General features: G+C 45.6%; 2 protein-coding genes across 3 annotated transcripts in view; one reads left to right on the top strand and one right to left on the bottom strand.

Moving 5' to 3' along the window:
• Positions 1–8,112, top strand: part of ATP6V1A (ATPase H+ transporting V1 subunit A) — a 30,527-nt gene extending 22,415 nt beyond the window's left edge. For both annotated transcript variants that reach the window (XM_086884013.1, XM_086884014.1), the window contains exons 12-15: positions 473–676; positions 2,594–2,688; positions 3,823–3,994; positions 5,862–8,112. In XM_086884013.1, coding sequence (XP_086740139.1) covers positions 473–676; positions 2,594–2,688; positions 3,823–3,994; positions 5,862–5,954 — 564 coding nt within the window. In that variant the 3' untranslated portion in view covers positions 5,955–8,112. The remainder of the gene's footprint in view (positions 1–472; positions 677–2,593; positions 2,689–3,822; positions 3,995–5,861) is intronic.
• On the bottom strand, positions 8,100–12,070 carry DUSP12 (dual specificity phosphatase 12). The gene is made up of 6 exons (XM_086884015.1): positions 11,637–12,070; positions 11,449–11,562; positions 11,005–11,123; positions 9,970–10,066; positions 9,422–9,608; positions 8,100–8,916 (listed from the first exon to the last, which is right to left on the bottom strand). The coding sequence occupies exons 1-6, from the start codon at positions 12,068–12,070 to the stop codon at positions 8,755–8,757; spliced, it is 1,113 nt and encodes a 370-aa protein (XP_086740141.1). The 3' UTR covers positions 8,100–8,754.
• Positions 12,071–13,555: the final 1,485 nt, after the last annotated feature.

Genomic DNA, 13,555 nt, shown 5'->3' with positions numbered 1-13,555 from the left:
GCTTTCTAAGTGCTGCCTATTGAGCTGCACTGCAAACGTATCTGTTCCACTGAGATGGAAAGCAGACCATTTAATATAGGTACATGGAAATCACAAAAAAATCCTTGGAGAAGCTGTCTGGGAGTGTCTTGAAACTGTTTGCAGTTTTGGGAAAAGCAGTTACATCTATTCAGTCTCCACTTTACTTAGACTCCAGTATTGACATTGCTATGGCTGACTGCTCACTCATGAGCAATCTCAAGCTGAATAAATCTGAACTCAGATGAAAGTTGCATCATTTTTTGAGAAGTGTTATTTGAATGTCTCTGCTATAGTTAACAGGCTCCCAGGCTTCTATTTGTGAAGCCTTTGCCATGCTGCATGAACTCCAACTTGCTCAACTTGCTCTCTGTATTTTTTTTTTTAATTGCCTTCAATTATTTTAGTTCACTTTTGATTTGGAGAGCTGATTGACCTTTCTGGCTTCTGGCAGGTTTTTTGGGGCCTGGATAAGAAGCTGGCACAGCGCAAGCACTTCCCGTCTGTGAACTGGCTGATCAGCTACAGCAAATACACACGAGCCCTGGACGAGTACTATGACAAACATTTCACAGAATTTGTCCCTCTCAGGACAAAGGCCAAAGAGATCCTACAGGAGGAAGAGGACCTTGCAGAGATTGTGCAGCTTGTGGGGAAGGTGAGTGACCAGTGTCATTAAGCCATCCTTCATTTCCTTATGGTTAGTGCAGGCTTTTGACCGTGTCTTAGAGCAGACCTGATGGATATTGCATTGCATACAAAAGATCACTGGGAGATGTCAGACTGTCACCTCAAACTGCATTTTATTACAACTTTTCTACATGTTGTTTGGCTTTTAATGACAAATAGTTTTTCAGATTTGATAAATCTTGGCTTGGTTTTCTCCTGTAAATGAGATTGTGGGATATCTACTGCTTGCTTTAAAGTTCACTTGCTTCAGTGTTCTAGTATTCCTGAAATGCCCCTTGCTGCAACTTAAAGTACTATTCCATTGGAAGCAGTCTTTGTAGAGAGATTATGCAAACCCATCTTTACTGTTGAAGTCATCTGAAGGGTTAGTTTATTAGAAACCATGTTGTCAGCTGTGTGACAGAGGTGCTGGCATTTACAAGTTGGCCTGTGGAAACAAAGTGAAGTCTGCTTTTTAAAAAACTTGTGATTATCCATTTTCTCTTTGGAAACCTGTGACATATGGCTCCATTTTGCAGGCATTCTTTCATTTCCTTTTTTCACTTCAATATTTTGAAGAGAAAGGTAAACTTGGACAGGAAGATTTCCATTGAAAGCTCTCAGAAAGGACCCAGTGAAAACTGTGCTTCAGCCTAGCACTATAAATATGATAATTGGCAGGTTCCTGGCACATACTTGACAGTAGTTTAATTCTGTGATGTTCAGATGAGTTATTATGATTTACAGAGTTGTAGTAGTGTGTAGCAACATGTATTTAATACAGTTACTTGAAGGAAGTTTGCTCACCGTGCTCTCTCTTCACTGATGTTCTAGTCCAACCAAGATGAGACCTTTCATCAGAACTTGCTTAGTAGAGCTCTCTTCTCATGACGTGTCTTGGAAGAAAAGGAAATGGGGTCACAGGACTTTCTACAGTTCTCTATTTACAAAACCATATTCTAAAAGGCTGGTTTGCAAAGCAGGGTAGGCTTGAGTCCTTAGTGTGGAAGGGAAATTGATAAGCCAGTACTTGTGGCTATGCATTGTTTTCATGATAGAAGTACTGGAACTGGTGATTTTTTTTTCAGATCAACAACTTTGTTTCAAATAACAAAGGAAGTTCCTTTCTGTCTGGGCTTGGCTAACAGCTGCAACAAACCTTTAGAAAGGGGGAATTGTGAAAGTACAGTCAGTGTATTTTTTTCTTTTTAGCTCTGAATTTTGTTAGTCTCTTCATGATAGAAGGTCCAAACTTCCTGTCTAGAAAGCAAGTTGGGCTACTTAAAGCTCAATCAGGCCCCTCTAGTAAAAGGATGATGAAGGTGGAGAAGAGCAACCTGTGGTGCCAAAAACAGCAGTGTACAGTGGGGTTGTGGCTATCCTGTGGAGTGTGACAGGCATTGTCATCAACTCCTTTTCTTTTCTGGAATGCCAGGTGGGAAAAGGATATTGGTAACAGTGCAGACTAGTACCAAATCCTTTAGCTTGCTGCTTGATCTAGCATGCTGAAAACTAGTGTTTCTTCCATAAGGATTGAGGAAGGTAAAAATTAATTTCTCTTTATGTAGGAGGGTGACGTTTCAATGTATCTCATAGCAAAGCCATGTGCATTTTCAGTGTCTGCTGGCTTTTCCATGGTGTTAAGCAGTGGGAAGGAAGTTCCCTTTCTCATCAGAAAGATCTAAAGCAAACTTACCAACTGTTTGGCCCATCATAATCTGGCAATTAGTTAAATTGGCTGTTCTATAGCAGGGAGTGAGAAACACCCAAAAGACAGAGTTCTGCTTGATGCAATCTTAGGAGAGTGGGAAGAAGACAGGTACCAAAAGACAGCTGTTCTTAGCCAGTACACACTGTGCCTTCATGGACTGGAGTACTAAACTGATTGTTTACCTTACTTTTCTAGGCTTCCTTGGCAGAAACAGATAAAATTACCTTGGAGGTTGCCAAGCTGATAAAAGATGACTTCTTGCAGCAGAATGGTTACACGCCTTACGACAGGTGAGATCTGACTGGCCACTCTGCCCTCTTAGTCCTGTGCAATCTGGACCAATACAGTTATTTTACATGGAAGCTGACCAGTGCAGAAATTAATGTTACTAATCCCTAAAGCTTAGGTAGCCCATTCAATAATGCTTTCACATTGTCTTACCCAAGGCAGACCCCTTCTGAAAGCAGAACTCTTTGGGTTTCCCAGGTCCTCCTCTATTGTTCTATTAGCCAATGTTTCTGCAGTAGCATGTCTGAGGAGGAGAACAGGACTTTATTTTCATAGGCAACATCTAGAGTCTTCCTGTTTATTCCATCAATACACAGCGGACTGCAAGAATCACCTTTCAGTTACTATTGCGTAATTCTTGAGTAAGTCTGATCTGTCAAAAAAAACCCTTACTCTCTCTTTCTCCCTAGTGAACTCTGCTGTTCTTCTTTCCATGCTATTCTTGTGCTTTAACAGCCTGACAAAGAGGCCTTTTTGTACTTCATCTTACTCCCCAGTCCAGATTAGGAAGTCTCAAGTACTTCATCACTAAAAATGCAGACATCTATCATTTTGTAACAGTATGTGCCTTTGATCAGGTTATTAGGGCAGGTCTGTGTGTATGCTGTAGGAAACACAGGAAGTAGCACATAAATAATAATGAGGTACCTTTTATGGTGCTCACCTACCCATTAAAATGGAACTGTATGAAGTTCTCTTGTCATAAAGAAACTCCCTTTCCTATGAGCAAGGAAACTTGCGGAGTTGTCATCCCAGGCTGTCAGGAGGAAGCCTGCTCCCTTGATGGACAAAACAGGAAGAAGGAATTCTGTTGGCTGCTCATTGTTTTCCTTTACTTGTTAGCATTGGCACAGATTGAAATGTGAGACTTGTAGAGCAGTGGTTCCTGTTCACTCCTGTTTTGCCTGAATGTTTGGGTACTGTTTCAGAAACCTCAGCTTCAGTCAGCTTCAGGATGACTATCTTGGCCTGCAATTTGACTCTTTAAAAATGTGGGACCTATTTGAGGCAGCCCCTCTCCTTTGGCAGTATACATTAAAGATCTCTGGAGTAAAGCAGGCTGGCGCTCTTTCTGTCAGGGGAGAATGCTGTTAACTGTTCCAAGATGCCTGACAGGTCCTCTTCTATTCCTTCAGGTTCTGCCCTTTCTATAAAACAGTGGGAATGCTTTCCAACATGATTGCGTTTTATGATATGGCACGCCGTGCTGTAGAAACCACAGCTCAGAGTGACAATAAGATCACGTGGTCCATCATCCGAGAGAACATGAGTGAAATCCTCTACAGACTTACCTCCATGAAGTTCAAGGTATGTTTGTAAGGAAGTGGGTTGTCCTGCTTCCTGTGAGCTTCCAGGGCCTCTGAAAGACCGACAGTGGTGTTGACCAAAGACCTTTGATAAAGGTCTGAACAGAGATCCTTTGCCATCATTTTGAAGACAGTAAAGAATTGGCTTGTGAGCACAGGAATGGTCAGTGCGGAAATCAGGTGATGCTGACTGCACAGCCTTGGCAACCCCACCTTCAGCACCTTCGACGTCTCTTTTCTGTTACATATAGTCATGGTAACAGTACAAGCATCTTCTCCTATTTGCTTTGGGGGTTTTGTGATAAAATTCTGTAAAAAGATTATAACATGTTCTAGGAAGACTATTATCAGAGAGAAGCAGCCTGAAGCCAAACATGGGCCACATCATATATTATTGCAGGAGCGTTTCTTTCCTTAACTTCTATTTAAAATAGCTCAGTTAACATTTCCATTGTTCAGTTTTTCCTGGATTTAAACTTCAGGCTGCTTATACCTGTCTCTAATATAAAAGAGACTGCTGAAAGTAGGGAGAGGAAGGGAGGAGTAATTTCAGCATGGGTTTAAGACAAAACAAGTGGATTGGGGCACCTGCTCTGGGTAAGTTTAGTAGCCATCATTTTAGGGTACAGCTTTACTAAAACTCATCCAGAGCATGCTGGTGTAGCAGTTACTGGTAGGACAGTAGTAACCTGTGATGCTGACTGAAATATATGAACTATAATGCTTACTCTGTTAAAACTCATGTAAGTCAATACTGCAAATCTTTGGAGAACAAGTAGCATTGGATTAAATGTGTTTAGAATTAAATGTTCTGCCATGCCAATGTATTCCATTCCTGCAGGGTACTGGCTTGTTTCTGTAGTAAGTGGGTTCCTGGTATATATTCTCAAAGCATCAAGAACATAACAAGATGCCCTTGGGGACATGAGCTTCTTTGCTCATGAGCTTCTTTCTCATGCAGCTTCTTTTGAGAGCTGCTTATGTAGAGACAGGATAATTAAAACACTCCCTACAAACCCTGGCCCACCAGCAGGCATCTGCAGTACAGCAGAGCAGTGGACAGCATGGCTGAAAAAGGGAATAGTTATGAAAGGAAAATTATATTCCCCAGGTAACAGTGTGACAGGTGTGAGGATTCAGATGTCCTGCATCCTATAGTTTGGGTACTTGGGAGAGACGATGTAAGAACTACTGCATCCACACATGTAAGGCCTCTGTGTTCACCAAGAATTGCACTGACCCAGAGGATCTCAGCACTCAGAGGAGAATGGTGAAGACATTGAACAGATTTCACAGCCTGACAGTTAATGCTTCTTGCAGAGAAAGCCTTACAGCCCGAGGGCAAAGTATTCTGAGAAAATGGAGCTGTACAAAGATATTTTTATGGTTACACAATATTATTGTGAATTAAAATTAATTACAATTCATTTTAATTTGAACCAAACAACCTCTGAGTAATGGCAGAATAACTCTTTCACTTACTGGGGAAGCAGTGCATCTGGTGTGGGGCTAGGAGCTGGTATTAATCACTGCAGCTCTTAAATCACACAGCAGTAACCACGACCCTCAGTATTTTTCTTTGCTTTCCAAATCGGTTGCTTTTCAGTACAGTAACCACTGCTCATGGAAAAAAAAAAATCATCTCTTTCCAGTACCCATTCTGCCTGCTCACTAATGTGGGAACAGAATGAGATTTAAACCCTGTGGCTGTTGGTGAGACAGGATGCAAGGACAGAACTACACTGCCTGCTATGCAGTTGGCAAGTGTTAATCCCGAGGGCAAGAGGTTACAGCAGTGGCAAACCAGAGCTGACTTAAGTACCATGGGTTTTTCCTAATGGGTCTGTTTGCTTGCTGTGTTCTTTCAGGACCCCGTCAAAGATGGTGAAACAAAAATCAAGGCGGACTATGCTCAGCTGTTTGAGGATATGCAGAACGCATTTCGCAGTCTGGAAGACTAGACTCGACCTCTGTGACCACTCCAGTTTGTCCTCTCAGTTCCTCATCTCAGCTCCTCTGCTTCCCTACCTTACAAGAATGATGCAACAGTACTTGAGTTGATAAATAACTGTATGTTTCCCCTGTTCATACTCAGAGAGAGTCTTTACAAAAAACATTCCTCTTAGTTTGTATTTGGCATTGCTTTGTGCGTCTGAAGTGGTGAGTGATGTGTGAATGGGCCTGGCTGAGTGAGGAAATGCTGTTGTACACTTCTAGGGTGGGAAAAATTTCACCTTTCCTCTCCCAGCTCTCCTGGTAACCAGTCTTTCACCTCAGGGTGTAACCAGTTGAGCTGCACTGGCAGAGGAGGTGTAGGTCTTCATGCAGTCATGCGGTACATTGCGAGCTGGCAGTGGGAAGGGCATTTACACCTGGCATTTTGCTAAGTGACTATCAGACGTCGAACTCCCTGTTCTCAAACAGAATTTTTGACCATATTCTGATGACATGTTGATACAACCAAAAATTCTTCACTACTCTGTCATTTCTGAGTCTCTCAGCTGAGTCTTTTGGTATTGAAATGTGGTAGTTCTGGTCCTCTCCAAGAAGGGACTGACTAGAAGGTGAGCATATACAAGCGACTGGTATAATTTTGTACACTGGAGAAATACAATTTTATCTTCCTACTTAATACAGATAGGACTGTTGGACTCAGCATCAGCTAAAATCAAAGCCATAGGTGCTCGGCTTCCAGCAGAATTTTACCTTCTTGGCTCCCATTCATCCCGTAAAATTTCCTGACACTCAGCTGCTTTACTTTGTGAAGCTTGTGACTGCCGCCATGTACTGCAGGGCATGGTTGGCAAGGTACAGTGATGCCACACGTGCTGACCACAGCGTGGTCCTTCCTTGGCGGTGCTCTGCCAGTGCAGTTGCCCCCAGTGCAATGCCCAGGTTATGCCAAGGAAAGGAAAGCGCGTGCTTAGCCTTCTTCCTCCACCTGTGCTCACATGGCCTGTTGGGTGATGGCACAGAAGGCCCCCGGTTCTGGTGTAAGAGGAATGTATGATGCTCAGCTGGGGGCGGGGGATGCATGGGGGAAGGTTGACAAGTACAAAATGTATCTACTCCTGCCTTGTTGATTACGATGCAAGAGAAACCAGTGGCTCTGGTGTGTTCTGCTCTGTGCTCTGGAAGCACTCTGTCAAGCAGCTGAAACTGCTGTCTCTTGGGCTTTTTTATTGGTAAAACTAGACTGAGATGAGGAATGAGCAGAGTGCAGCCTTTCTGTCAAACTCCCCGAGACCAGCACTCATCCCATTGCTCCGGAGCGCAAGAGAGAGAGATGCTGGCATCCTCTCCAGTCTCTCCCTCTCGATTGTGTCTGGTGGCATCCTGTGCCACCTACTGCTTTGTTAGTCCTGAGACAGCACCTGTTGTTGGTGACACCGTGCCTACGTGAGCGTTAATTCTGCACTGAAGTATTTCCACCGGCGCCAGCTTTGAACAGTAGTGATGCAAAGGGATCTTGTGCTACGGACCAAATGCTGCCACTTCCATTATGGTATCAACCCACTCTTTGTCAGGGGAGAGCCCAGCTGAAACTTAGAGGGATTGACTATTTCTGGTTCTCCCGAAAAGAAACTGCTCCTCCAGCTGATATTCTGGTAGTGAACGCTTAAGTTTACAGCTCACTAAACTTTTGGTGTATGCTGCTTATTTTATCAATGAGCATGTGTGAATGAGTAGTCACCATCCAAGCCCTTGCTGGGCTCATTGTTTGTACCCTTCACCACTGTACAATGTAGCATTTCATGCTAGAAACCAGATGTTCTTATCTCTTTAAATAGAGGATGTTATAAACTTTACAGAAGATGTCTAAGATAATGCAGTTCTAATATTTATTGTGCTGTACCTGGCCCTGAAGTGTGACCAGTTCAAAGTTTCATATATATTTTTGTCCTTTTTGTTTTGTGTCTGTTTTCAGTGTTGAGATTCTGATGTTCACTGTGTCCTGCAAGTCTTCCTTCCACAGCTATGGGAGGAATTACAACATGGGCAGAACCCCACCACCTACTTTATCTTGTATATTTCATAATGTATGTTGCTGGAAATTGTGTAAAAAAATAAATTAAAAAAAATTGTTCAAGTCAATGAAAATAAAATTGATTTAAATTAGCTTTTATCTGTTCTATTTTCTTATGTCAAATGAAACCTGTGCCATGGTGTACACAGCAATCCATCAAAAAAGGTCACAGCTTGCTTAAAAAAAGTTACTTCATAACTTTAGGGATTTCTTTAGAACTGTAAGCTTTTGGCATGGACTCTATACTTCAGTTCTCCCATTCCATTACAGCTTGCACAATCATGAAAGAGTTACAAAGTAGTAAATATTCTTGGGGTGGGTATTTTTAGGATTACTTTTAATACAATAAAAGTGTAACTCTTAAGTTTTCCTTTTGCTGCCATGCATGCAAAACAACTGTAATTGTACCATTTTAGGGCGCTTGGCACTTTGGATCAGAAGCTGAGCAGTACTGCTGACCACAGCAACTCCTTTTGAATAAGGAGTTGAGACCCTGTGTAAACAGCAACACATAAATGAAGAATACATTTTGCCCATTTTGTAGATTTGACCACTCTGTAACACCTCTTTGAAGAAAATGTTCTGATATTTCATAGTATATATTAAGAGATACAGCAGGCTGAAGGTATTCAAGTAATTCCCAAAGGGGTGGAAGTCATAAGCTCATTTCCTGGCATCCATGGACTAGTAGTTCTCAGTAGATGTTAAGAAATCCATCAAGTGAAGCAATGAGTTCAGGTTTTGGCACTTTGGAAGTTACCAACTGGCAGTGTCCTCACTTCATCCACTCGACTTTTGTGGATCTGGAAGGCCGGTGTCACCCAGCGGCCACAGGAACACTGGTCCCCCCTCCAGCTGAAGGAGCCCAGCTTTGACGTGCACTTGGGACACAGAAGCTGCAAGAAAAACCCAGGACTCAGTCTAAGACATGTGTTCATGTGGATCTAGTTAAAAACAGGCCAAAAAGCTAAACTGGAAGGGCTCTTTAGCCCTGGGGTGTAGCAGGCAGCTGTGCTGGCAGAAGGAGAGTGTGGAAATGCAGCTGCTGGAACCTGATGGGATTCCAAAACAGTTTTAGCAGGGTCCAAAAGACTTGATCAGCCTGAGACCACAACAGGCTTCTGAAGTCTCACAAATCTTTCTCATAATAGAAACAAACAGCAGATAAACCCTGTCCAACATCCTGGCTGGTGTTGCCAGCTCAAGCAAAGCACCAGCTCATTTCCTTGTGAAAGAATATTTTACATTTAAGAATCTGCCCATAAGCTGCAAAATTCACGCCAGAAAGGCTGGGAACACCTTGTGTGGGAGTTTTCCTTTCAGGGAACAAAGTTCTGCCTTTGCAAAAAAAAAAAACCAAAACAACAAACCCAACCAAAAATCCAAAGAATAAAGCTTCACCTGTCCTTCCATGACTCCAAGCAATGCTGGTTCCATCCACTGCACGGGCTCGATGAAGTACGAGGTGCACTTTTCCTGGCCATTCCCAGAAAGCCGTGCAGAGTCTGTTATCCTCTTGTGGGCAAAGGCTGTCGGTCCGATTCCTTCCGTGTGGGACAAAATGCTGGAGCTACGGAACAGAGCGCGTCTGCCCTCGGTGACAGGAGGAAAAAGAAGTAAAACAAAATTATTTTTTTTTTTTAACTGAGCAAGTCTGCAGACAGCAGGAAAGAGGGATATGGGTGTCCTGACTCTAAATAAAGAGGAGTACAAATCCTACATTCTTTGATTTGTCTAGAAGGTTCACAAGCACCACTCCAGGGAAGAAGAAGTTTTGTGTGGACACTTAGGCAAGAGCTCATCCCTAACCTGACAACAATGACACATGCCCATTGATTTCCACTGGATATTATTCTCTTGAGTGGATTTCACAATGACGTTTTAAGGAGAAATTTAAAGTATTTTATAAATATATAAAAATGCATCTTTTTAATATATATATAAAGTACCTGCATTTCCTGCATCTGTAGAGAACCTCTGTGTTCGAAGTTTGGCATACAGTGGTAGGATCAACTGCAAAGACTTCTCGGGGCAAGTCTTGAGGTTCTGCATAGGGGTCAGGACCACGTTGTGAATCAGATCAGCTCAACCACGCTGCATTCCTGAGAGCAAGACAGAACTGCGCCTCTGCCCCAAGCACAGCCTGCAGGAGCCACCTTCTTTCCCTTCATTTGTTCTCTCACCAGTTCCAATAGATTAAACCAAAAACACAAAGGCCTCATCCTGCCATGCCTAAGACTGGGATTTGCTTAATGCAAGGAACTGGGATCTAGACTATGGCCTCAGACATGGTAAAATAATGAAATTTTGCTTTATGTTCTTACTTCAGCAGAAAGTAAAGGCAAAGGAGGTTTCTGAGCAGTTGTGCCAATATTTTAGTGCCCAAAATACAGAAAGCCAGCTTGCAAATGGGAACTGCTAAGGTCAATGACACATAAAGGGCAACAGCACTGTGACGCTGAGTATGCAACACTGAGATCTTGCAAGAAAAGCTACAGGTTATTATTTTATTATAAAATTACACCGATGCAGACATGTATCTTTTGCACATTAAAGTATGAAAGTTTACTTCGTTACCTGAATTTCAACTTTATCTCAAGTTCTGCATTTCTTTTTGTTTAATCACATTGACATGTTTTCTTAGGATGCTGTTTGCTTTGCAGGGATGTAAACATCATGAGAAGTATCAAACTGACCTTTACCATTTTTCGCACTTTGCTAAAGAGCGCAGCTCCTTACAGATCTTATTTCTTACACATCTCTCAAAGGCACATTTTTACCCCCACTGATGAGCTGGGATTCTCTAGGGCTGGTATAGCGTGAATGCTAGCCCTGGCAAAGTCCAGGCTCGGCTCCTTTGAGGGCAACACTCGAAGTCAACCCCCTTGGACAGGGCCTTCTGCGTTCATTCGGGGACAGCCTGTTCCCATCCTTGGGAGCCTGCCCCGCGCTTCGCTCCGCGCACCCGCGATGCTCCCACTCACCGGAGAGCCTCTCGCTGAGCATCTCCAGCCGGTACCGCTTGTAGAGCACGCTGCTGGTGTCCACGGCGCAGCCCATCGCCTCGTAGAGCTTCAGCTGCCGCTGGAAGCCAGGGTTCACCCTGCGGTGGGGGCGAGAGGAGAGAGGGCTCAGGGGGACGGGATGAGGGGAGCAGGATGAAGAGAGCGGGATGAGGGGAGTGGGCTGAAGGGAGCGGGCTGAGGGGGGCGGGATGAGGGGTGCGGGATGAGGGGCGCGGGATGAGGGGTGCGGGATGAGGGTGCGGGATGAAGGGAGCGCGAGGGGGGCGAGATGAGGGGAGCGGGCTGAGGGGGCGGGATGAGGGGGGCGCGAGGGGGGCGAGATGAGGGGAGCGGGCTGAGGGGGCGGGATGAGGGGGGCGCGAGGGGGGCGCCGGGCGGGCGGGCAGGGTGCGCGGCACTCACTGCGCGTCCGGCTTGGCGGCCCTGACGGCGGCGAGCGCCTCCTCCCAGCCGAGCCCCTGCGTCTTCATCAGGTAGGCGGCGACCACGGCGACGCTGCGGCTCACCCCGGCGTGGCTGCAAGGCAAGGGCGGCCCCGTCAGCGGCGGTGCGGCGGGGAGCGCTCGGCCCCGCCACAGCCCCGGCCTCACCAGCGCACGAGCGCGGCGCCGCCGCCCGCCCGGGCCGCGCCCAGGAACGCGGCACATTCATCCAGGCGGCTCAGCAGGTCCGCGCCGGGCTCGTCCCGCGCCCGGACGTGCATGGCCCGCACCCCCGGCACGGCCGGCGGCTCCTCCGCGTCCACCGTCAGCACCGCCACCACTCCCGCCGCCGCCAGCGCCTCCGGGGACGAGCAGGACTCGGCGCCGCCCACGTAGAGCCCCGGCAGCACCGGCACCATCCCCGTCCCGCCGGGAGCCGCCATGGCTGAGGGAGGGAAGCGCCGCCCCCGGCACGGCATCGCTTTCCGCTTCCCCTGCCTGGACGGACTGAATAATTTCGTGGTAATCGTCGCGCAGCGGTGCGATTCTCTCCTCGGTGCGCCCACGAGTGTCTGTCTTAACTCGTCTTTTTTGTTCCACATCCCTCTGCCTCCTTACAAATGCTCAGAAAACAAATATCACAGGATGGGTCGGGTTGGAAGGGACCACAGTGGGTCATTGGTCCCAGCTCCCTGCTGGAGCGGGGTCGTCCAAGAACACATGGTACAGGATTGTGTCCAGAAGAGTCTGGAGTATCTCCAGTGAGGGAGATTCCTGACAGCACAGAGAATAGAAATTTTCAGCTTCGCTTGAACCTTCTAAATAAAGCTTAAATACTAACTAGCAAAATAGATAAAAGAGTACGCAAGTAGACACACAGCTAAATGTAGCTGCAGCCAGTGGATAAACATATAATGAGGAATATAGTGGCTTTTGTAGCAAAGCTATGTAACAAGAAGCAGCAGCATATGCCCTAAGAGAAAAGTTCAAGCCAAGGTCATCTGCAACATTGGGGTGTCAGGAAAATCCACAGACGCCAGAGGTTTATGTCCAAACAGGAGACAGAAAGTCCTGCAACTTTATTCGAATAAAGGAAGAGAGCCCACGGGAGCCCACGCCCGCGGGGTTTTCTCTCCAAGTTGCGAAGGGCGCAGCCTCCTTTTATCCGAAACTCCCGGCCAAATGTTTCCCTCTTCCTTTCCCCACTGCCGAGGTACTCGGAAGGTACGGCTTTCCCGGACTGCCTAGCATATATTCTCCCTTTGAACCTACTGTTTTACCCCGAAGTTGAGAAGTTCAGACTTGTTTGTTTCGGGAGCCAAGGTATCAGGGCTCTGCAGCAAACCTGCTGCCCCAAGTTAGTAGAGACATTAAGAACCATTTCAAAGACATTAACACCCACAACTTTACCCATCTCATTGTGAAGAGGTTAGCTTTCCTCTCAGGGACACGCAGTGAGTATGACCACCAGAGACCCCTCTAGATGACCCTCTAGGACCATAAAGGACTTAGAGTAGGAGGTGGATACATGCAAATTAGTTCTAGGAAAAGTGATGTTTCTGTATTAGCTAGGAAGTACACTGCAATGAATATGTATGGTCACAATGGATTTTTACTCCAGACACACCTGAATTAGAGAAGGTACCTTCTTCTCTACCAGCACACTTATAAAATAGAATCCCCACTTCAAATTGTGTTTAAAAGTTTATTTGCCAGCTGTTTTCTGTCTCACTCCACAACCTCTCTGGACAACTCGTTCCAGTGCATGGTCACCCTCAAAGTAAAGTTCTTCCTGATGTTCAGGAGGAATTTTCTGTGCATCATTTTCTGCCCTTGTCTGAGTGGCAGACACCAGTGAGAAGAGCCTGGCTCCATCCACTTGGTCCCCTTCCACTTTTTTTAATCGTGGCAAAATGCCAAATTTCATTATAAATACCTGTACTAAGGCTCTCTCCATGGCTGGGACACAGAACCTTACCCTGTCTCCATTATAAGGGATAGAAGAGCCTAAAGGATCTAATTATCATCACTGGAGGGATTGTTCTAGTGCGGCTCCCTGCGAGACGGCTGCAAGCAAAACTGTTGCA

Source organism: Cyanistes caeruleus, chromosome 3 (assembly GCF_971803275.1).
Source record: "Cyanistes caeruleus chromosome 3, bCyaCae1.hap1.1, whole genome shotgun sequence".
In the NCBI taxonomy this organism is placed as follows: Eukaryota; Metazoa; Chordata; class Aves; order Passeriformes; family Paridae; genus Cyanistes; species Cyanistes caeruleus.
Note: the sequence above shows the minus strand (reverse complement) of the source record. Positions and strands in the feature narration are given on the sequence as shown.

Excerpts from the sequence above, each read along its gene's own strand:
- DUSP12 (XM_086884015.1), bottom strand. The coding sequence starts at position 12,070 with ATGTGGAACAAAAAAGACGAGTTAAGACAGACACTCGTGGGCGCACCG. Across the intron at positions 11,563-11,636 it reads GGCGCCGCGCTCGTGCGCTG|CCACGCCGGGGTGAGCCGCA; the intron begins GTGAGGCCGGGG and ends CTTGCCTTGCAG. Across the intron at positions 10,067-11,004 it reads GCTCAGCGAGAGGCTCTCCG|AACCTCAAGACTTGCCCCGA; the intron begins GTGAGTGGGAGC and ends ACCCCTATGCAG.